Source organism: Acipenser ruthenus, chromosome 1, assembly GCF_902713425.1.
Source record: "Acipenser ruthenus chromosome 1, fAciRut3.2 maternal haplotype, whole genome shotgun sequence".
In the NCBI taxonomy this organism is placed as follows: domain Eukaryota; kingdom Metazoa; phylum Chordata; class Actinopteri; order Acipenseriformes; family Acipenseridae; genus Acipenser; species Acipenser ruthenus.
In genome coordinates this window covers 94,352,130-94,376,691 of record NC_081189.1, presented here as the reverse complement: position 1 = coordinate 94,376,691, position 24,562 = coordinate 94,352,130, and the positions used below count along the sequence as shown (strand labels likewise).

Sequence of the window (24,562 nt, the reverse complement as noted above, 5' to 3'; positions counted from 1 at the left end):
GTTTCTGTATGTTTACAGTGTATTATTGTTTTAGGGCTTGCGCTTTTGATGTCATAGTGATGCTAGCTTGGTTGTATAGTGATGCATTTTGTTTATAGTTTACATTTCCATCCCAATAGAGGAACAGAACCTCATACCTGTATGGCTATTATTTTTAGTATGGCAACTTTTTTCTTGTTTCTCATTTGATATTTGTTAACAAAAATACCACTTTGGTAGGCATAGCAGTATGCCATTTATTATTAAAATCTATTATAAAATGGGTCTTTTAAACACTCTATCCTGATTGGTCAAAACAGATCACATGGGGGTGTGAATATTACAGCACATGCCCATGGGTTGAAACTTTTTTCAAAATGGGGCGAATCACTTGTAGATATCCATACGCCACTAGAATTTTGGGGAAAAAAAAAAAAACAGTAGCCAAATTTGTCCATTTAATATATTTATTTTATATTAATAAACATGACTAACCACATTTAATGTATAATTTTGAAAAAAACGGTAGCCAACTTTAAATTCACAATAAAGATGACTGACGAGGTTCATCAATTGTGATCTTTTGGGAAACCCAAACTCGCCTCGTGACTTATAACGCACCCGGGGCGTGTGGATATTAGAGTATATCCCACACCCTGAAGTGCCTTATTGCTTATGTATTGCTCTCATTAGTCATTTAACTTTATTACATGATTACCAGATGGTGCCATGTTGTATAAGTAGATTTGCTTTGTGTACTACAACTCAGTAATATAATGGGAATTTTCACTCAGAAGAATTGGATAAAGTAAAGAAAACACTTTATTTATGGTATCCAGACACTATCATCATATAAGTGTCTAGTCTTAACTGTTCACAGAGGGCCGATGATACAAGGAGTCTGCTATACCATTATTTTTTCCTAGTGTTACCATCTGACTTTTTGGTCTATTTTATTCTACTTCTTCTGTAGTCATGGTGAACTGAACCTTTATTATTTCTAAAACAAGCAACAGTAAGACTAGCTTTTGTTTATGAAATAGGCCTCTTTCTGTAGATCAATTTACTATTTTACCAAAAATCTTATCTGAGAGTAGTTGGATTGAGAGCAGCCACAAGTAAATCGCCAGATGTCCAGAGTGGTTCTGTGATCATTGTAGAAATACACAAAAACTATGTGAACATACTGTTATCTAATGGCAATGAAAAACAATGCAGTACAAAACCCATTGAGTCTGGCAGATTGATTTTGTTGCCATTTCTGTGTAGTTTTAAAATAAGGACTCATTAGCACCAACACTTCAGTTGTTAGCTATGCCCGTACATTGAGGAGACGATGTAATATTTAATTGAATTCTATTTTTATTAAATAAATAAATAAATAAAAAGAATGGTCTATTATTATTATGCCCTAATTGACTCCTGAGAATGGAGTATTTGCTTTTTTTATATATAATAATGAAGTACTAAAGTGCTCTTACCAGTTTCTACCTTTTGACCAACACTTCTCAAATCATAATAAAAAAAAATTGTCCACAGGTGTAGACTAGAAACTGTCAATAGGATACAGAGCAACTGATAAATTTCACACATGATCCATATTTTACCTTTCTTCGATGATTGCAACCTCTGATTCCATCAGGGGAGTTGAGGTGGAAATCTGCAGTCGTTTTGAGACTGAAAGATAATTTGTGTGTAGGCTTGGGTACAGATTAAGCTATTTGCGGCAGTGAGATGCAGAAAGAATGTGTCAAGGATGTTATTTGCATAATGCATTAAGTTTGACGTGAGAGAGAAACGACTTACACAAAAGTGTGTGCTACAGATGCCAGTAAATGGAAATGGAAAAAAAAGTCTTTTCTGTATATTGCATTAGTAATATCATTTATATATATATATATATATATATATATATATATATATATATATGTGTGTGTGTGTGTGTGTGTGTGTATATATATATATATATATATATATATATATATATATATATATATATATATATATATATATATAATTTGTTTTTAAACCACAGTTGATTTGAAAATAAAATATAAAATGTGAAGTGTTACTCTCAACATGATTTTAGCTTTTTCCAGTATGTATTTGGATTTGTGTTTTTTTCTTTACTTTTGCTCCCCATAAAGTAGGTGTTAAACAGTATGTCAGCAAAAATATCATGCAATGTGTATTATTAATAAATAAATACATTTATATATGTTTCAAAGCTTAAAATTACTTTTTTGTTTTAGTTGTGTATGTCAAATTGAACGGACTGCATTTCTTAATGTCAATAGCTGAAAGACTAGAATTTAAATAATACTGTTATTATTTTTCAGAACTGTAGTAAAATGCAACATTGCCAAATCTCAGGCACTGTATAGTGCCCAGAGAGGATTGAAAACAAACAATGCAGCTGTTTTCAAAGTGGGCACCATCGTTATTGACATCCCACAACACCCTGCTACCCTGCACAGTATGATGGTGCGCAGCTCCCATCAGCTCTCCAAGCAGATCTCAGACCTCATTCGACAGCCATCCACAATGTAAGTGGTACAGTCCATTAAGAGTTTATACAAATAGTTTGATAGCAATAAATATTGACAGTTTTATCAGATTTTTTGTTGATAGCAATTTGTTTTTATTTTGGTTGACAGATACCTATGATAACCACATTCTTTATTGTTTATGAAGTACATCTTTAGACGTTTTTGTATTAGGATTCATCTACAACATGTATATCCCCACTATAATCACTCAATCCAAAATTAAACTACCTGCCTGAATATTGGTTACTGTAGTAAGAACCTCATATGGATTTCCTGGATTTTTGGGAATAATTTCCATTTGTTAAATTGCTTTCAGACTTAATATTCCAGCTTTCCATTATGGATTCTATGAAAAGTGTACCGTAAAAAACGTTTGTGTAAGTCTATTTTCTAGGCATTTTTGTGGGGCCCTTAAAAGGGTGGAGCGACTAATACACCAGTGCGACGTACTGTATGTGCTGGTGTGTCTAATATTAAACTACTGTACCAGTGCCACAATGGCATTACTACAGCCACGGTTATTATGGCTCACACAAACTTTTTTTTTTTTTTTTTTAAATGTAGTCGTTGCCAATTATTTATTATTTTCTCCCCAATTTGGAATGGCCAATTATTTTTAGGCTCAGCTCACCGCTACCACCCCTGCACTGACTCGGGAAGGCGAAGACGAACGCACGCTGTCCTCCGAAGCGTGTACCGTCAGCCGACCGCTTTTTTACACACTGCGGACTCATCATGCAGCCACCCAAGAGCTACAGCGTTGGAGGACAATGCAGCTCTCGGGCAGGCCCGCAGGCGCCTGACCAGACTACAGGGGTCGCTGTTGCGCGGTGAGCCGAGGACACCCTGGCCAACCTAGGGGGGCGCTCGTCCAATTGAGCGCCGTTCCCTGGAAGCTCCCGTCCTCGGTCGGCAAAGGAATAGCCTGGACTCAAACTTGCGATATCTAGACTATAGGGCACATCTTGCACTCCACACGGAGCGCCTTTACTGGATGCGCCACTCGGGAGCCCCGGGCTCACACAAACTTAACTGTCCTACATCCTGATTTTTTTATTTTTTCAGGATCTACAGCATTCAGGTCATGTTGCTAGGTAGAAACACAAAACCACATAATTTAAAGTTTGAATGTGCTACTCTCAACACTCAATACAAAGTCATTTTGAATGTTTAAACATAAGCTTTCAGACTTTTCACTGACCTCCTCTCAACCCAGACACGTGTACATGGAGGAAAAAAATAGTGGTTAAAATTACCAATCTTCAGAATATGAAAATGTCACAGCTATACTGCTTTACTGTTAACACAATAGCTGTCAATCTCTATGAATGTCCTCATTCCCACCTCAGCCATTGATTTGTCAACATTCAGACTGAACCTGCCCCTGGGATCCATAGCAAACAGCTATTGGTTAGAAAGCTGAGTAAACTTATCAAGTCTTCCGTTCGTTGTAACTGAAATGCAATAATGCAGGTGTCTTTGAGCCTGGATAATGTAGGACAGTCAGACAAATGCTACACAACAGGTTTGAAATTCCGCGTTGTTGAATTTGCTGAAATGCAATGCAACACAATGCTGAAAAAACAGTACGTGACTGGAGACGAAACAAAGACAAACTTATGTATGGCAAAAGAAAAATGAGCCGATAGAGGAGGAATGTGTTTATGGCCCAATTGTAGAAAACATTTTGTTTGAATTGAGTACTTTGAATGACTTTTAATACATACTGTAACTTGTTCTACATGTCAGTGCAATGCAGTGGTACACTTGTAAAGTATGTGTATGGTTATGGTTCTGATATAACAAAACAAAATGAATCTATTTGTACAGCTGGAAATGAATGCAATTGTACTGCACCGTATGCAACACGTGTTGTTTACTAGTTATTAAATGGTGCACTGTTTAGTTTGTTTATTTATTTATTTTTTTGCTTTTTTAATTAATGAAGCAGCACTGTTTTAATACTTTTCTTTTAAATTTGAATGAATACAACAAATTTGTAAAAGCCAGTGCAGCTGGAACTGTTGTCCAGGTATGGTTTTGGAAAGTTCAGTAAAGCAAAGAACATATGTTCTTGAACTTGTTTGGGTACTTGATAAGCTAAAATAAAATAGGTTAATACAGATCTGAGATGTATAACTTGATTTTACGCTCTGTTAATTATTACTTTTTAAATCCATTTAAGTACCACTTGTCAGTGGTTTACACTGTTACTACTGGAATTTACAGTACTGTAGTAGTATTATATCTATATTTTGATGTATTTTGTCATTGCATTTAAATTTACTTGAACCAATTATTTAGAAATTTTGAAAAACAGAATAGTTTCTAGCAGTTTAACTAAAAAAGAAAAACAACACTGTAAAATTATGAATGGAATAAAATGTTACAAACAAGGGTTATTTAGAAACTAGACCTGTGTATCTTTCGTTATCTATTGGTGTTGAGCATGTAGAAGAAAAATAAATAAATTGTAAAAAAAAGTATTTTAAACAGATATTTTCCTAAAATTTAAGTCTCAAAAAGGGGGAGCGACTTTTATGCCAGTGCGACCTATGAAACCTATGATTTTTACAGCAATTAAAATTGATTTTTTTTTTCTGTTAAATTTAATCAATACCATTTGTCTTTCAGGCCTCAGCCTCCAAGGGAAGATGTTTTGACTCCCCATTCCTCTGAAAAGACCACCTCAAGTGTTAACCAGACCCCAGTCGAAGCCAATGAGTTTCCGCAGCTGCCAGAGGGCTTGGAGAAGAAGCCAATAGTTCTCAAATTCAGTGCCATGTTAGATAGTATCACAATAGGCGCAGCATTATTGCCATCGCTTAAAGCAGAATACAAAATGGGCCAAATGAAAAGCCATGGAGTGACAGGTATAGTTTTGAGACAAAATAGTCTATATTAAAATACCTTATAAAATGGCTTGGATAAATTAAGTGCTGATTGGCTTAACAAGATCACATGACCGTGCAGTAAGAATTGTCTTCCCGCAACTTACTTACCTGATCTATATTACTACACCTTAATAGTAACAATTATCTAAACAGTGTTTCTGTAGGTAAAAATGTCAACATACAACTGAAACCGCATTTAAATCATCCAACAAACAATGCTTTTTTCATCTCTGTCACTAAGAATTACAGAAAAATGGCAAATATACTGTGGTATTTAGTCAGAGAACAAAACCAAGAAAACTCTGAGGGAAGCAGTAGCAGTAACATTTTATTCAAAAGCCATGTGAGAAATCGCCAAGTCTCACTCAGCATGTAATATATATGCAGCAGCGGCATCTACTTATTAAACTAAATATTGCCTTATTATTATTATTATTATTATTATTATTATTCTTAGCAGATGCCCTTATCCAGGGCGACTTACAGTCGTAAACAAAAATACATTTTAAGAATAATAATGTTTCCATTAGACACAAGATACATCTCACCACTACCCTGCCTTTCAGAAACGTATTTAAAACAAAATTAAAATCTCTGCTGACACAACCGTTGGGCTTTTAAACAAGGTCAGGTTCGGCATAGAATTCTATTGTGCTCGCCGCGGACGGGAAGGATTGTGGCACTGCGTAAACTGACACGGAAGTCGTTTAGTCCACATATCATTTAATGCTGGTTTACAATCTAGGGACATCGATGTGAAAACAGCCTCTGAAATTATTGGTCAGCTTCTCTTGAACACCGCAAAACCCAAGTTGGTTGTTAGCTGTTCTGTGAATCCTCCCTCACATGTGGGAAATCAGTCTGCTTTCAATTCCCAAATGCCATTTTATCTCGAACATGTTACTAATAAATGGGAATGTTTAATGTTTATGGCAAATAAAGTACAAAATATATGTATTCAGGGACTATTTTTTTGTTTTCAGTGGAAGGATACATAATACATTTCAAATTTTTCCTTTAAAAAAAGCTAGTTTGTGTAATAAAAAAAAAAGTTTTAGCCATTTTATAAGCGAAATATCCCACACCAATTCTTAGGTTATTTCTTTCTAAACCCCCTGAATTCTGGATACCGACATATAATTAACTATTGCATGCAATTGTAACATCAAGACTATCTATAACATTTATTATCTTAGATAATAAATGTTGTATCCTACTGCAACCCTCCTTTCTCTACAAAATATCTATCTATCTGTAATTTATTCTTTTTTATTTTTTTTTAAGGTGCACAAACAAGGTTTACATTTGAGCTGCCCAATCACAAACTGCAATTTCAATCTAAAGTATCACCGGTTGATATGTCGTCAATGCCTCCTTCAGCCAGTTTAAATCTGCCACCAGTCACCATGTCTGGAGAATATATAATGGAAGAACATGATAGCCATTCTGATCAGCCTTGGAGTGCAGATAACTTTCCATCCAAACGGGGCAACTACCTCCAAGGAAACTACCTGCGTTGTGTGGCTGAGGTGATGAGGATAATCATTAAAGATAATCATCTTTTTTATGGCTACTGGATTATTCCAGTTGTTTAACTTGTGTCCACTTCTGTTGATTTTCTTCCCAGATTGGTTCATTTGAGCACAACCTGACAACAGATCTGTTAAACCACCTGGTGTTTCTGCAGAAGGTGTTCATGAAGGAAGTGAATGAAGTGATACAGAAGGTTTCAGGTTGGAAAATATAATCACATAGTTCCCTTTCAAGTACAAAATGTAACCATTACCGAATGGGTATTTACCTCCTGAAGACCCGAATCCTGAATATTGTATACCAAAGCTGCTCACCGAGCCTGTGACGCAGACGCAGCCCGCACAGATCTCGGCACCGTTTTTCTTTCAAGACTGACCTGAATGGAGAGCCTTGTACATTGTTGCTTCCAGCTGTATATATTTTGCATTTCTTGTGTGCACTACAGCCCGTTGCTTGTTATGTCCCGCTGTGGCCTTGTGCCGTGCGTGAAGCCAGCAGCTCGAGTCGTTCTTTCCCAGGGATCCAGCAACGGCTGACTTGTGCTCTCCCCCAGTCTGCATAGCTCCGGCTAGAGCTTATTTTATTTCTTGTTTTTACTTTTTAGCACCATACGAGACGTTTTATATTATTTATGTAATTGTTCAATTACTGTCTTTTGTGTTTTTATTTCTCTTTTTTCCTTTTTTTTTTTTTTTTTTTTTTTTTTTTTACAGATACTATGCACAGGTTTGTGCGCAACGCGGTACTCAGCACACGTGCAGCAAGAGCAGCTGGCGAGCTCAGCACCACTGCACAGGACTGAGGTACTCGCTTCGGTTGTTGTTGCTTGCAATTTCAACCACAGTATCTGGATGCCGTTTTGGTGACAGCTTTTAGCATCACCATTGCGAAGGCTGTTAGTCCATTCTAACAAGCAGGCTTCCCTCAGTCTTGTGTGTAGAATTTGCCAGGCTTTGCCAGTAGCCACCCACACTAACTGCGAACTGGTGGATCCGTACCGAACCGGTACTGAGGTCACCGACCTGGTTCTGAACCGGGACCGAGTTTACCAGACCAACCCGGTGCTAAAGTCACCGAACTGACCCTGTACCGACCCGGTGCCAAAGTCACTGACCCGGTTCTGACCTGGTACCATACCGACCCGGTGCTAAAGTCAACAACCCGGTACCGACCCGGTGCTACAGTCACCGAATTGGTACTGACCTGGTCCTACACGGTGCAAAAGCCACCGAACCAGTACCGAACCCGCCTGCTGCCGACCAGGTTCTGAACCAGTACTGCACCAGTCCTGAACCAGTACCGACCTGGTGTTAAATACACCAAACTGGTACCAAACCGACCAGGTACTGACCTAGTTCTAGCCTGCTACCGACCAGTGCTCAAGTCACCGGTCCGGTGCCTAACCAGGCCTGCTCGTGTCTTGAGAAACTGCTATTTAACAGCTTCTATTGTCGCCTTGTTCCAGGCGCCTAATTTAGCGCTCTTATCTTAGGACACTGCCTGTCCTAAGATCACTCTAGGGCATACATTTGGTCCTGTGGTGGACGAGATGCTGCAGTGCTCTCGCCACGCGCGCAGGAATCCACTAAGGAGCTGGTTCGCCTGCTTCCCAAGTGACCAACTCCCTCCCTTTTCACTGTGGTGTCTCAAGAGGTAGCAGCTCTGCTGCAAAAATGGACTATTCGCAGGATACACCCACTCCGGTTGGAAGAAGGGTTCTACTCCAGGTACATCCGATGGGGGCCTCTGACTGATCTTCAACCACAGACAGGTCAACCTGTATCTGAGCCAAAGGAGGTTCAAACTTTTGTCAATGTAACAGCTGTTGCCGTCAATCAGGCTAGGTGACTGGTTCACCACGGTGGACCGCAAAGATACCTATTTCCTCATCCCCATAAAACCAGTGCACAGAAAGCACCTGTGGTTTGCCTTTCAGAAAATAGTGTACGAGTTCTGTGTCTTGCCATTTGGCCTCTCTCTAGCTCCCCATGCAAAGTGCATGGAAACTATCCTGGCACCATTGAGACTCAAAGACATCAGAGTACTCAATTATCTGGCTCATTTGTGCCCAGTCTCTAGTACAGGCAGAGGCCCACATGGAACTGGTCATCGGCCAACTTCAACGGTTGGGCCTTACGATGAATCAGTTCACGCCTTCCAGGACATCCTCCTATCTAGGAGTATGCTTGGACTCCAGGTCCATGCTGGCCACTCTGTCGGACCCTTCCATTGGGTCTCCTGCGCATGCACACCCTGCAGGCCTGGTTGAACAGCAGGGTTTTTCAGCCCATGTTGAACCACGGCCGCCTATTGACAGTGTCCCACCACTGTCTAAAGTCATTCTCCTGGTGGAAACAGCCAGCCCATCTACGCCTAGACACAGCGCTGGGCAGTTTCACCAGAAGGGAGGTCGTCACCACTGCCGTGTCCAGTCTGGGCTGGGGCACTGTGTAGAATGGCTGGGTGTGCAAGATGTGTGGGAACCCCTCTTGGTAGGGTCTCCACATCAGTGTTTCAGAGCTGTAGACAGTGACGGGGACCCGCTGGCAGTAGATGCTTTAGCACATCATTGGCCGAGGCATCTGTTATATGCCCTGCTCCTGCTGTGTCTGGAGAAAATCAGGCCGAACCGGGCCAAGGGACTCTTAGTAGCCCCTTATTGATGCAGCTCCTGAGCGACCAGCCATGGAGACTGCCTAAGCGCTGCGACCTGTTCAGACAGGCGCAGACGACCTTCCGGCATCCCAACCCATCGAGCCTGCAACTCTGGGTCTGGCCCCTAAACAGCGGCATTTGAGCCATCTGGGTCTGTCCAATAGGATTATTGACACCCTACAAAGTGCCAGAGCGTCGTCCATGCATTCCCAGTACAGGTACAAGTGGGACGTCTTTCAGACGTGGTGTCTGCCTGGGTTCAATGGCATACTGCAATTTTTGTAGAACCTGATTGATGGTATTAGGTCTATTTGGCAGCTATTTCAACTTGCCATGTTAAGATTGGCTTCGTCTCCCCAGGACCTCACTTCCTGGCGACACAATTTTTGAAAGGGGCTCGGCAGCTTTGGCCGTCTATGAAAGAAATTGTTCCTCACTGAAGGTCAAACGTGGTGCTTAATGCACTCATGAAGCCTCCATTTGAGCCCCTGCATTCTTTAATTTGTATCAAAGCAGCTTTCTTGCTCGCTATCACCACTGCAAATCTGGTGAGTGAGATGCAGGCATTTTCCAGGACCAGGACAAAGGTTACGCTCCTATCAATTCTGCCTTTTTGTCAAAGACTATCTCGGCATTCCATGTCAAGCAGTCTGTGGAATTGACAGGTTTCCATCCACCTCCTTTCCAGTCTGACAGGGAGCGACAGCTCCATATGCTCTGCCCAGTTTGGGCCCTAGCGTACTATGTTGACAGGATGAAAATTTGAAGCCTTTGGGGTAAAGTCCCATGGTCAAGCCCTGTCTAAGCAGAGGCTGTCCAAGTGGATAGGCGACACGGTCAGGACTGCCTATGAGCTGGCCCCCTCCAGAAAAGCTCACTGCCCATTCCACCTGGGGTATGGCAACTTCATAGGCTTTATTCCAGGGTGCATCTGTCAAGGACATATGCAATGCGGCGGTGTAGGCTGCTCCCCATACCTTCACTAGGTTCTACAGACTTAATGTTGTGGATCCTCAAAACCCTGTTTTTGGAACTAGTGTTAAGGGTGGCTTCCCAGTCGACCCTTACAACACAGACATAGAGGTGCATGAACACTAGAGCAAACAAGAAAACGAGATGGGTCACTAGGTTTGTTTACAGGAATTTAGGTTTATGCTAGATGCCAAAAAAATGTAAACTTAAATATGTAGTTTTGGTATCATAAGAGGCGTTCTTTTGGAATGTGTAATGCGAGGTCCACAGCAGGTATGGCTGTGTGATACAGTATTTCCATAAATTTCATTTATGATATTGATCAATATCAGGAAGATATTAATTTTAGATTGGGTCTTCTAAATCGACCACTTTAAGTAGTAATCTTGCAAAATCACACAGTGCGTATACAGCATGATAGAATTGTTATTCGTCTGATGCCAACCTGGTTTACAAATGTACTGTAGCAAATTATATTATACAATTCAAAATGTTGTTGGTGCTACTGCCCTATTTAAATGTTGATAAAAGAGAACCAGTTGAATGCTGCATAATGGAATCATTATGTATGATGTTTTTTGACATCATAATATTGTAAAACAATAATAAAAATAATGTTACTGCCTAGAGGTATATTTAATTATCTTTTGTTGCTCTTGCAGGAGGAGAACAACCTATACCTCTCTGGAATGAACATGACATTTCAACTGATGGAGATAAACCCAAAATCCTGTTATATTCTTTGAACCTCATGTTTAAGGTAACATTTAAAAAATGTATTTGAAGTGCAGTATGCCTGTGTGTGGTAGACATTCAAAGCAGTTCAATGCGAATCTTTACATGTTATGGGTCTAAAATATTAAGATTACCTCAAGACGATTTATTTTTTTATCAATGTATACCGGTCATAAATATTTTGTTAGGGAACAAAAAACTGCCGATGATGGTCATTATCATGGTACATTTTAAACCTCATCAATATTAAAATGAAAGACAACCTATCGGATGCAACTCAAAAGTTTTATTCAAACACATCATATCAAACATCTGCACAGCCAAAACGCTGCATTTAAATGAACAATTAAACATAAAAGGGTTTATTTTCTAACTTACCACATATAAAGCACTACTTCAAAAAATGAAATACTATAATAAAATAAACATTTCAAAAGAAACTAGTGTATAAACAGGTTTATGTACATACAAAACTGTAAAAACAAAAGTAGTTTTTAATCTAAAAAGAAAATAACATGATTTCTCTCGTGTGTGTGTGTGTGTGTGTGTCACTCGCAGCACAGAATCCAGGTTGAGCTGCTGCAGCCTGCAGTTTTCTGATCGAAATGTTTCTGCTGAAGCGCTGTGGCTAGCTTCAAGATGAAATCTCTCCTACTGATATTTTCCCTGGTGCATTCCTTGTACAAAACGAAGGAATTGATGGCTGCTAGGTCCAATAGAGAACGACAGGCTTGTGTATATATATATTAAAAAAACAGAATATTGTAGGTTATAATCAAAATAAAAACATATATTGTAAAAGGCTGTTCTAGTGTTAATGAAATTTAACTTTTAGATGTTCTCACACACACACACACACACACACACACACACACACACACACACACACACACCACAAATATAAATTCTAAGTAGTAAAACGTGTACTTAGTAGAAATTATATTTGTGTGTGTGTGTGTGTTGGAAAGGTAACCAGACACACAAGTAGCTAATGTGCGGCGTAATTCAGAATGTGCGCGACAACAAGTGAATTAATTTCTCTTGTTAAATGTTTTTATCTTCATGGCAACGCATGAAGCTCTCCTCACGATATTCAGAGTCATTCTTCTCCTACTTGGTAAGCAGACACAGGCATTTAAATATCCCCTCCCCCAAATGACTATGAATTGAGTAATCTGCATTGGTATGGCCGATTTTTTTTATTTTTTCTAAATCAGAACTGCATAGCAACACATTTCCTGAAAAGTAGGGCAAACACGTTGTGAGGAAAACTGTCATGACTTGTGCATGTAAACGCTGCCACTGACTCCTAGGCTTCACATTGGATTGTGGTAAGATATTTTAGATTTAGAAGAAATTTTAAAAATATATGATGAATTTGCAAAACACTATTCATTTTGTCTAAATCAGGGTATTCAGGTTACTGCTACAACTCCATCCATGAGAGCAGTGAGATTTGAGACCGGTCTCATTGAGCTGGAGCTCTCCAACAGGATCCAGTGTAAAGCTCAGCCTGGAAGCAGCAGCTACCTGAAACTTTTTGGGAAATGTCAGGTGGACCTGAATCTGGCATTGGGGCAAATCGTTAAACATCAGGTCAGGGAGAGACTAATCTGACTAATTTGATGAGCATGAATCTTAATATATAAAAAGATATTCTTTTACATTGACGTACTAAATAAATGTATCAGTAAACTGTTTTTATTATTTCTGTCTCCAACCAGCCTGGCAAATGTAAGCTCTATTTAACACGGTACAGTATGTTTCCCATTGGCATTCTGCTGGCTGTTTAAAAAAAAAAATATATATATATATATATATATATATATATATATATATATATATATAGAAGCATGTTAATTAACATAAGCTAAAATGCTTTACTTTATTGTATTTTTTTAATGGTATTCTAAGTCTAATTTCTATCATTTTCTGTTTCCACAAGGTTTATGAAGAAGCTGGTTCAGACTTCCACCATGTAGCTTATTTCAAAACAAGGATCGGCCTAAGAAACGCTCTTCAGGAGGAAATTAGCTACTCATCTGATAAAGAAGCTGTGCTTATCACTCTGAACAGGCCTATAGTATATGCACAGCCTGTGGCATTTGATAGAGGTGGGTCTTTTGCTCTGTTATCAGTATGTAATTAAAGTTTGTTTTCCCGCTTTCTCAGAAATAGACAGTGAATACTGTCTGCCACATAATTATTAATTGTACTTTTTTTTTTTTTTAGTATTTATTTTTTAGAATTCAGCTACCATTTTCTTTGCACTTCTCTAGATTACCTGCAGTATGGACAATTTATTTTGTTTTGTAATGGATCCGTGTCAGAAGTCTTTTTGGTTTCAACTTAGTCAGTATAATAATTGTCTCAATAAGCTAGGCTACTTTGCATATCAAACAGACCGGCTACAGTAAAGCACACACATTAAAGATGGTGCTGAGGCACTTTAGTGTCATTCCACATTTGTGTTATTTTCGTTATGAAAAGCTACAGAGGCCAGATGCATGTTGGATAAGAGTTTAATTTAATCTCTCTCGGGTTAGAGGATATTTTAGCAAGAGCCCACACAGATTCAATTTTTGCTGTGTTTTCAGAACCACCTGGCTATGTTCAGTATATACTGTTTAATAGAAGCCATTAATAAAACTGTTCAATGACTTTCAACGGATACATTATTTGTAAAGCATGCCTTTGCTATATTTTATTACAACAAATACATATATTAATTTTCTTTTAAAGCTGTGCTTTTCTGGCTGAACTACAAGGCTGCATATGACAACTGGAATGAACAGCGATTGGCGTTGAATAAAGACATTCATGTGGCTACAAAAGAAGTGGTGGATAAGTTACCAGGGATCCAGCAAACTTCTGCTCAGGCTTTCAGTACACTGTTCCTTCAGCTAACTGTAAACGATTTAGGGATCTGTTTACCCATCACAAACTCTTCACAGGTACCATCTAAAATATACCAAAAAGTTTAACTCTGCGATGCCTGCTTTAGAAAATAACTTCAGTAACAATATAAATAATAATGGTAATAATCAATAGTTAAGTCATGTGTGTCCTTACACTTTATAGTGATCTGGTAGCAGGTTACATGACAGAACAGTAAAATAGTCAAAATAATGGATCCCTAACGTATGCATGATACAGGTCTTGTTATGCAATTGAAATATATGTCATAACGCAATAAATGCTGGTAACTCTCAAATTCATATGGAAATAAAACATACTGACGTGAAACATATTGCAGTACTTCTAAGTAAGGTTACAATTATATATATATATATATAATATATATATATATATAAAAACATTGATTGGAGAGAAAAAATGACAGTTGTATTCCTTATTTCCTTAGAAAGGACATATACCAGTAGTTGAAGGCATCATTTTACCCTGTCCCTCCTCACCAAAAAGGAGTTATGAAGCAGGGGCCGGCAGATCTATAGGACAGACAAAATATGAAAAAAAAGTAACATAAAATTACTCTTAAAAATGCTCCATAACATTTAGTTTTTTTTCCAAAACACACACTATAAATGTTAACAAATGTTTTCTCCCCAGTCCCAGGCCAATCACAGCATTGATTTAGACACGGGCTCAGCATTGGTTCTCACCATTGAGAGCACTCTGATCACCGCCTGCTCCTCAGAGTCTCTGGTCAGCAAAGGTCACTTTAAAAACTTCTGCATACGATTTGCTGAGGGCTTTGAAACAACTTGGGATGACTGGAAACCAGAAGCGAGGGGAGATATGATCATAAATGCTTGTGAGTGTTTGCAATGTTAAAGTCTCAATTTCATATTATGCTACTTAATAAACTACATTTTACCTGTTCAGGAGCTGTTCTTCAGTTCTTGTGTCTTTTTATGTTAAGAAGCGGCAATGCCTGGCTACAGACAAAGACACTGATCTTGTCAATGTTACTTATGTCTGGACCAGAAACAGGCACTCTTGAATTCAGGAAAAAAAAATTATATATATATATATATATATATATATATATATATATATATATATATATATATATATATATATATATATATATATATATATATAATAAAATGTATTTTCTAATCTTTGTTTGTATTATTATCAGGTGTGGTACCAGATGGCACATATGAAGTTTGTTCTAGAACCACTGGGCAACAGTCAGCAGGTATTCATTTTTCACACTGTGCAAGAACTACCATGGGCGAATATCACCAACTACAGCTCTTTTTCTTTGACAATTGGTTTTATGTTTTTAAGAATTATGCAAGTAAGGAAAGCAATAAAGTAAAAAAATGAAAAACCTGACCAGGAGGAAACTGTTTGTTTATTTCCTTAGACGTATTACCCTTTTCATTTATTAAGCTCTAATAATATAGTAATCCTAGACTGTTTCTGTAGTTTGATTGAAATGTATAGACAAACAGACGTATATAAATTGACAACACATTTGCTGTAGTTCTTCAAGGTTGAAATGCACTTGTTTTGGGATGTGTCTTGCTCAAACAGAGAGCAGTAGTGCTGGAACCTGGACCTTGAATGTGCTGTGGAAGATGTGTGGAATTGATGTCCATATGGATCCCAACATCGGAAAGAGACTAAACGCTCTTGGTAACACACTCACTTCCCTGACTGGTGAGGAGGATGTGGATGATATTGCTGACCTGAACTCCATCAATATGGCTGACATCTCGGATGAGGATGAACCCAACACCATGTCTCCCACCATCCATACAGTAAGCCTCGTTCATTGATTTTCTGTGTTTAGGCTGCACCAACGTGTTGGATGAAACCTCCTCATAACTTATTTTGACAGTCATTTTTGTATTTAAGAACCAACCTTGCCAAAGTGATGGTATTATCAAAGCATAGTTTATTTATGATTTTTAACCCTTGGCGGTCCTATGTCGGACCTGGTCCGATATCGCAATTTTCCCTTTCTGGTCCAATGTTGGACCCTGTCCGACATCATCAAAAAGACGCAAAAAACTGGTCTCTAGTCGTTTTTTCTCCGGAAAAAGCAGAGAAAACCATTCAATGGCCGAGTGAGACCGATAGGAGCCGAGAGAAGCCGAGAAAAAAAAAAAAAAAAAAGGGCGTATCTCATGAATACTGATAGCCCCGACACCACATAGATAACACAGACATAAACAAACAAGATAGCTGCTTCCACATCCAGCGCTCAAAGAACATCACAGACATTTGCAGAGCTTTTTTTAGATGTTATAGTAATGATGTTATAGTAACGACTTGGATCGCATTATTGAGGAATTTGGTGATAAAACAAGCGATCAAGAGATGATTTATCGGTATGTACTATTAGTAAGAGATATTTGAAAAATATAGCGAACAAGGGTTAGGGCGGGGCTGGAGATGCAGTACTGAGTGCCCTGTTGATATGCAGTGCATTTTAAACCTGTTTTACTGTGAAAAAAAATACTTTTAAACAGCGCATCTAAAATAAACTGCGCGTGTGAAAATAAATTGGACCTGACGCGCCTGAGACGCGCTGAATAAATGGACCACTAAGGGTTAAACCTTGTATTCTTGTTTGTCATGAGCAAATGAGTTCTCAAATAAAAAAATGTCTGCCGGTATGGCAACTGTAAGGACACTGCAATCTGAACAGTAATACTATACAAGGTATTTTGCCTATGAGATTACCATTGTGTCTAAGCCTAAGGGACTATGACTGAATCAGTTCCATATGTTTTTTGATTTTTTTTATATATATATATTAAATAGTTATTTATGTATTGAAAGATTAATGTAAATAAAACATTTAATTAAAATACAAGTTGCACTGAATGAATTGATTATTCATCTTAAGCCTAATCACATTGTTTTTTTTATGATCTTTATCATGGTATCTTTGAACACCAGTTTGTATCTTAAGGTAAAGTACAGTAGGACTAATTACACCTGAAACCTCATTTTAAGGTCAGTTATTTACCATTTAGAATACAGAAGGACCTACTGTAACTGGATTGGACTTCACTAGACTTACATTTCGGAAACGGCTTGTAAATCATCTGCTTGGTGTGAGTCCTAAAAGCCAGAGAAATTCAGTTCCGGCAGAGTTTCCCAGTGATTGCGACAGTTCTCATTCTAGCAGATCCAGCTCCAGACCATCCAGGCCTCTCTCCTGGGGATGTGTATGTACAGTAGCAGTCAACATGTGTTTTTTTTCTAGAGGGCTGTAATCAAAGCCAAATCAAATCAAGCTAAATCTTCTGCCTTGTTTCCTGTAATTACTGGTTTACAACCTTGGTCCCTATGTTACCCTAGCAGTCCAGGTTTTTGTTTCAGCTAGGAATTTAATATTCTTAGAGAAACATAAATAATAAAGGAAAACTAGTTAAAAGAAAAAACAACATTCCTAGGTTTTGAAATCCATAACAAATCTTTTTTTTTTTCAATCATGAGTGTTGTATGTAGAAAAAGTTACAGTATTTGAACCAAACAAACTGACAAAGTACTGAAAACTTGCCTGAGCTGGCTAGTAATCACGGTGAAGGTTCTGTCTTTTTTTAATTGGAAAATTCAAATGGGTGTCAGCAGTCTTTAAGCTAAAATAGATAGTGGGTGGGGTTCCTACAGCTTTCTAGTTGGGTGGAGGTGCTTTTAATTAGAAACTGATTTTGCTTTTGATTTAATCATGCTGTGCCTGGTGTCGGGGTTTGATTACGTTTGATCGGTTTTTGTAGATCTGAGTTGTTTGCTCATTTTATTTTCGGCATGGTCTTCCATGCAGGAGCCAATTGAACATCGGCGCCAGGGATCAACTGGGGGTCCGATAATTGAAGGACGAGGAAGGAAGTTAACGAAACGCTTAGTGGACATCAGAGAACTGAATGAGCAGGCTAAAGTTATTGATGACCTAAAGTAAGCCTGCCTCAGATACTGATCTGTTTTCTTTTATTCATTGTCTTCAATGCTGCTGTTGTTGTTGTTGTATGTAACATTGGCTTGTTTCAAATAGGTTTTCCCACTGCTGTTTGGTAATTGTATGCATTACTCCTGTACTACCTTATCCTTGCATCAACAGTGGGTGTCTGTTGTTTTCTTAGTAGTACAGCACACTAGTTTTTATGTTTAAAACAAATACAGACTGAGATTGGTGAAAAGACATTCAGTATACTAACATTCTTTTTGTCCATGCTTTCAGAAAATTAGGGGCAAGTGAAGGGACCATAAACCAAGAAATCCAACGCTATCAACAGCTTGAGTCTGTAGCCGTGAATGATATCCGGAGGGATGTTCGAAAAAAGCTGAGGAGATCCAGCATGAGGGTGAGACAACCACTCAATGCTCTCGTTGTTTTAGGAGAAGGAGGGGATTTGTACCACAATACAATCTATACAATTGTATATTGGCTGTCTAGTCTGAGACTTAATAAACAAAATGAATCACTTAGAAATAATCTTAATGTTGTGTTTGCACAAATAACATGAATGAAAAATGTTCCACAACCAATTTGGGGATTTTTTTTTTTCTTTTGTAGACAATGGTGAATATTAAATTAAATTTTTTAATTATGTGTTTTAAACAGGCAGCCTCTTTAAAAGACAAATGGGGTCTAGGATACAAACCCAGTAATAGTAGGTCAAAGAGTATATCAGCTAATGGGAGACCTCCACTGAAGAGGATGGAATGCGCAAGGTAGTGTGTGTGTGTGTGTGTGTGTGTGTGTCTATATATATATATATATATATATATATATATATATATATATATATATATATATATATATATATATATATATATATATATATATATATATATATATATATAAAAATACAGGGCTGGCAATGGAACATGAAACAAGCAATGTGATTGGTCAAGCACGGTTCCAGCTGTCCGCATATTGGATGGATGCGGACAGTTGGAGCTTTGTCACATTTTCTAAATCACTGCGCTGCCTCACAGAATTTAAAGTATAGGACGGTAGCTGTCTTGCTTTTACAGTTACAGATGTACAGCTGTAACTATGAAAATGAGTGACCAATTACCTGCAAAAAATCCCAAAGTATTAAGTAGACATGCTGATTTGGATGAAGAACAATTAAATGAACTGGAAGATAGCAACAAAAAAATTGCTGTCGTTATACTCAGTCACCCTGACTTTGTCACTTAAATTAATGTATTTTTAGTGGTTTGTAAACGCTACAGAAAAACACAAAAAGACACTTCTGCACATTATCCACCTCTCTCAGACACATACCTTGAAAAATTACTGAAATCCAAGACGTCGTCGTGTTTATTTTTATTCCTTCCGTCTGTTCTGCTCAAACAGTGTGTCTGCACTGTCAGAGACGGGAAAAAAATTAACTCTGTGTCGTCTCAACTCCGCCCCCTGGTGTATCTTTTCAATGGCAATGTTCACAATATCAAAATTGCATGTTCCAATAAAATTAATTTACTCAGCTTAACTTAGTGTGTAGTTCAAAGTTATAAATGGGACTACTTTATTGGCTTAAGGATATTATATATAATATATATATACACTATATGTATACAGACGTGCTCAAATTTGTTGGTACCCCTCCACAAAAAACGAAGAATGCACAATTTTCTCTGAAATAACTTGAAACTGACAAAAGTAATTGGCATCCACCATTGTTTATTCCATATTGTAAATAATAAAACAAATGAAAATGGCATGGACAAAAATGATGGGACCGCTAACCTAAAATTTTGTTGCACAACCTTTAGAGGCAATCACTGCAATCAAACGTTTTCTGTAGCTCTCAATGAGACTTCTGCACCTGTTAACAGGTTTGTCCAGTTTGGCCCACTCTTCCTGAGCAAACTGCTCCAGCTGTCTCAGGTTTTCCCAGCACATCTCCACTCTGGCATGCACTTGCCGATTCTTCCTGAGCAACATCCGAAGAATCCGACCCTTCCTCACCAACTATGCTACCCAGCTCCTGGTCCAGGCCCTGGTACTCTCCCGCCTAGACTACTGCAACTCCCTCCTGGCTGGCCTCCCTGCGTCCGCCACCCGTCCGCTCCAGCTCATCCAGAACTCTGCTGCCCGCCTGGTGTTCTCTCTGCCTCGCTTCGCCCACGCTACTCCACTACTCCGCTCGCTCCACTGGCTCCCGCTCACCGCTCGCATCCAGTTCAAGACTCTTGTACTAGCCTACAGATGCCTTGACCAGACTGCACCCAGCTGCCTCCAGACCCTCATCTCTCCCTACACCCCCACTCGACCTCTCTGCTCCGCCTGCACTAGAAGACTAGCTCTACCTCCGCTACGCTCCCCTGCCTCCAGAGCCCGCTCCTTCTCCACCCTTGCTCCGCAGTGGTGGAATGACCTTCCTACAGATGTCAGGACTGCCCAGTCCCTGACCACATTCCGGCGCCTCCTTAAGACTCACCTCTTCAAACAGCACCTGTAGAACTCCTCTGTTTGTATCCTGGGACACTATCACCCTTCATTTAAATGTGATTTATTTTGCTCTTATCTGCCCCCTATTTTACTGCATTTAATCCTGTACTTCAGAATACTGTAATCTGCCAAGTGTTTAACCTGTAGTACTTTGTATTTAATCACATCCTGATGTAACTATCACTATTTAATCATATCCTGATGTAACTATCACTATTATCTGCTGTATTATTGAATTTTGGTTTGTCACACTTGTACTTTGCTTGAACAAAAGTTATTGTATTTCTTGCTCTTATTGTATTACTTGTATTGTAACACTTGAAATGTATTTGCTTACGATTGTAAGTCGCCCTGGATAAGGGCGTCTGCTAAGAAATAAATAATAATAATAATAATTTGATGGGTGCCTTCTCCAGACTGCAAGTTTTAGCTCTTTCCATAGATGTTCGATAGGATTCAGATCAGGACTCATAGAAGCTGTGTGTTTTGGGTCATTATCCTGTTGGAGGACCCATGACCTGCGACTGAGACAGAGCTTTCTGACACTGGGCAGTACGTTTCGCTCCAGAATGCCTTGATAGTCTTGAGATTTCATTGTGCCCTGCACAGATTCGAGGCACCCTGTGCCAGGCGCAGCAAAGCAGCCCCAAAACATAACCGAGCCTCCTCCATGTTTCACTGTAGGTATGGTGTTCTTTTCTTTGAAAGCTTCATTTTTTCGTCTGTGAACATAGAGCTGATGTGACTTGCCAAAAAGCTCCAGTTTTGACTCATCTGTCCAAAGGACATTCTCCCAGAAGGATTGTGGCTTGTCAATATGCATTTTAGCAAATTCCAGTCTGGCTTTTTTATGTTTTTCTGTCAAAAGTGGAGTCCTCCTGGGTCTTCTTCCATGGAGCCCACTTTCGCTCAAAAAGCGACGGATGGTGCGATCAGAAACTGACGTACCTTCACCTTGGAGTTCAGCTTGTATCTCTTTGGCAGTTATCCTTGGTTCTTTTTCTACCATTCGCACTATCCTTCTGTTCAATCTGGCCTCGCCCAGGGAGGTTGTCTACAGTTCCATGGACCTTAAACTTCTTAATAATATTTGCAACTGTTGTCACAGGAACATCAAGCTGCTTGGAGATGGTCTTGTAGCCTTTACCTTTACCATGCTTATCTATTATTTTCTTTCTGATCCCCTCAGACAACTCTCTCCTTTGCTTTCTCTGGTCCATGTTCAGTGTGGTGCACACAATGATACCAAACAGCACAGTGACTACTTTTCTCCATTTAAATAGGCTGAATGACTGATTACAAGATTGGAGACATGTGTGATACTAATTAAAGAAACTAATTAGTTTGAAATATCACTATAATCCAATTATTTATTATCTTTTCTAAGGGGTACCAACAAATGTGTCCAGGCCATTTTAGAATATCTTTGTAGAATAAGCAATAATTCATCTCTTTTCACAGCTTCTTTGCTTTATTCTATGACATACCAAAGGCATGCAAGTATACATGATAAAATAGCTTTTAATTTCATCACTTTTCAGGAGGAATGAAGCATTTTTTCAAATCTACTGTTTGACCTGGAATATAAATGCAATAAGGCCCTTCAGGGTGTCCATATATGTTGAATATACAATCTTCTTGGGGGTTGGAGGCCCGAGGCGTCCGTGAATTTGACGTATACGGACTCCCTGTCGGGCCTTATTGCTCATATATATATAAACACGTATTTTGATTTTGATTTCTAGACACGTTCAATTACTACAGTATGATTATCAATAACCTACTACAAGCACATTTTCAATTAGCAAAAGTAACTTTTGTTTTGAATTGCACTAGTTAGATGTAAAGCTTTATCTGAAATGGGGATCTACCTTTGTTTGTTAGCTGTCGAATAGGAGATGCTGAAGACCCGCCAGAAATCCGTGTAGATGCCAGCTCCCCTGCACCACGAGTGACCTTCAACATGCAGGACACGGTAAGAGCAGTCGAACAAGGAGCTTTCTTTAAGAATACTAACTTACTGTAACTAGCTAGTGGCTCTGAAATGTGCAAACATCCATTTTTAGGTGTTTTCTTTTGGTACATTATGCTTCATATTTTTTTCTTAGTAAGCTACTTGATTGTAAAACGAGTTCCCTTATGTTCGACATGATGCAGTTTGAGGTACTGAAAAAAGAAATTGCTGTGTATGCCTGTAGTTGTGAATTCTTATTCATGTAACGTAGGTCAATTAACATGTGACACCTGTATAAGTTATAAGAAATTCAAGTCAAACCAAAGAAGCTAAATGTTGTATCTTTTGTGGCAGATCTTTTACAATCATCCTGCTGCGCGGTGTGACATGGCAAGCAGTTACTATTGTCCTTGCCATATCCCAGGGTATCCTCTACAATGTTGTTAATACAGATAATTAATGACTTGGGTTATGTAAATAATAAATGTCAAAGCAGTTGAGAAAAAGGGCATACATAAAGCAAAGAAAACAGGAATGGTAAACATATTATTCTAAATGCTAATGCTTTAAAGTTAACAATCCCTAAACAGATGGAAATCCTATTTAATATATTTTTTTTTATTTTTGTAATGTTTAAACACTTTGTACTCCTAGTTTTTTCTTTAAATTGAAATGCATTTTATTTTTATTTTTTTCTACATTTAATTAAGTTGAATAATTCATCTTTTGACATTGCACAGCAGTCCTGCAGTCCTGGTGAAAAGTGTTTCAAGGTATTTGTAAAATAAAAAAAAATAAAAAATAAAAAAAATCAAGGGAAGAAAGGCTTAATCTTGTATGCAACTAACACATTTAATAAAAATATATTCTATCTGATTTATCTGTCTCTTTCCACAACATGCAAATTCAGTACAATAGAATATATAAAAGGAAAAGGCCTGCCTTAAAAGAGTATTGTGAAGACTTGTAATAAATATGAAATGGTGGTGTAGTGTTCTCATGAAATGAGTTACAAAAACCTAAATAGGGTTTAACATTTAAAAACAATCGAATACATTTTGGCATATCCAATAAATGCTTCTTGCTGCACTCATTTGGTCAACAAGTCATGTGTGTAGCGATGTTTATCCTCGTCTGAATATTCACTATCGCTGCCTGACAAAGCTAAACTGGGGTAGTCGGGCCTCAACGGTTCATATAAGTATATTTGACTTTTTTCATCCATAATAATCTGATAAATGCCGTCGCAAATAAATTTGTTAGCCGCAACTATAGACTAGCAGTGTGTTCGGAAATAGGGAAATCAACAACGTCATATCCTGTGCGCCATATGAGACCCAATGCATAACAGTTTAACATTGTTTTAATGCTTTTATATTGTAAATTGGCCAGACAGTGGCTTTAAATTGTGTCAAAAGTTTTCAGCCACATGTTTTCTATTGAAATGATTATATATGCACTACAACCACAGGTACCCTTTAAGTATTTTTTGGGAAGTATATGAAGTAAAACACAGGAATTGGTATTCTCTATAGGTTGCTTTTTTTTCACACCCTGCCCATTTCATTGTGCTCTCCAGTTATTGCAGAGTGCTTGTTTAGAATTTTTAATTGTCATTAGCCTATAACCAAACATTTAAACTCGCTAAATTTGTTGTAGAACACATGGATATGAACAATCAATCTGTAGTCCTACAGTAGTTTGTGTTTTGAGCGTGCACATGCCTACCTTGTCCTTCTTCAGTCCTGCAGACTAGGCAATACTAGGGACTCTTCATTTGCTTTTCATTGTGTACAAGATATTTCCATTCATCATCATGTGCACCCATTAGACAATCCTATCAATGCTTAGGTCAATCTGTCATCAGTTTTATTTGTTTATGGTGTTGTTTACCTTTGTA

At 38.3% G+C, this 24,562-nt stretch overlaps 1 protein-coding gene across 8 annotated transcripts in view; it reads left to right on the top strand.

Moving 5' to 3' along the window:
* LOC117420586 (bridge-like lipid transfer protein family member 1) overlaps nt 1-24,562 on the top strand; it is a 147,492-nt gene that overhangs the window by 94,623 nt on the left and 28,307 nt on the right. For 2 of the 8 annotated variants that reach the window (XM_059032356.1, XM_059032348.1), the window contains 18 exons: nt 2,319-2,525; nt 5,163-5,401; nt 6,707-6,951; nt 7,050-7,155; nt 11,245-11,342; nt 12,728-12,913; nt 13,263-13,431; nt 14,060-14,271; nt 14,682-14,795; nt 14,888-15,092; nt 15,423-15,482; nt 15,824-16,050; nt 17,275-17,469; nt 18,069-18,199; nt 18,483-18,606; nt 18,867-18,976; nt 22,593-22,683; nt 23,373-23,435. In XM_059032356.1, coding sequence (XP_058888339.1) covers nt 2,319-2,525; nt 5,163-5,401; nt 6,707-6,951; nt 7,050-7,155; nt 11,245-11,342; nt 12,728-12,913; nt 13,263-13,431; nt 14,060-14,271; nt 14,682-14,795; nt 14,888-15,092; nt 15,423-15,482; nt 15,824-16,050; nt 17,275-17,469; nt 18,069-18,199; nt 18,483-18,606; nt 18,867-18,976; nt 22,593-22,683; nt 23,373-23,435 — 2,782 coding nt within the window. The remainder of the gene's footprint in view (nt 1-2,318; nt 2,526-5,162; nt 5,402-6,706; nt 6,952-7,049; nt 7,156-11,244; nt 11,343-12,727; nt 12,914-13,262; nt 13,432-14,059; nt 14,272-14,681; nt 14,796-14,887; nt 15,093-15,422; nt 15,483-15,823; nt 16,051-17,274; nt 17,470-18,068; nt 18,200-18,482; nt 18,607-18,866; nt 18,977-22,592; nt 22,684-23,372; nt 23,436-24,562) is intronic. The other 6 variants (XM_059032353.1, XM_059032350.1, XM_059032355.1 and 3 more) reach the window with 6 other exon arrangements.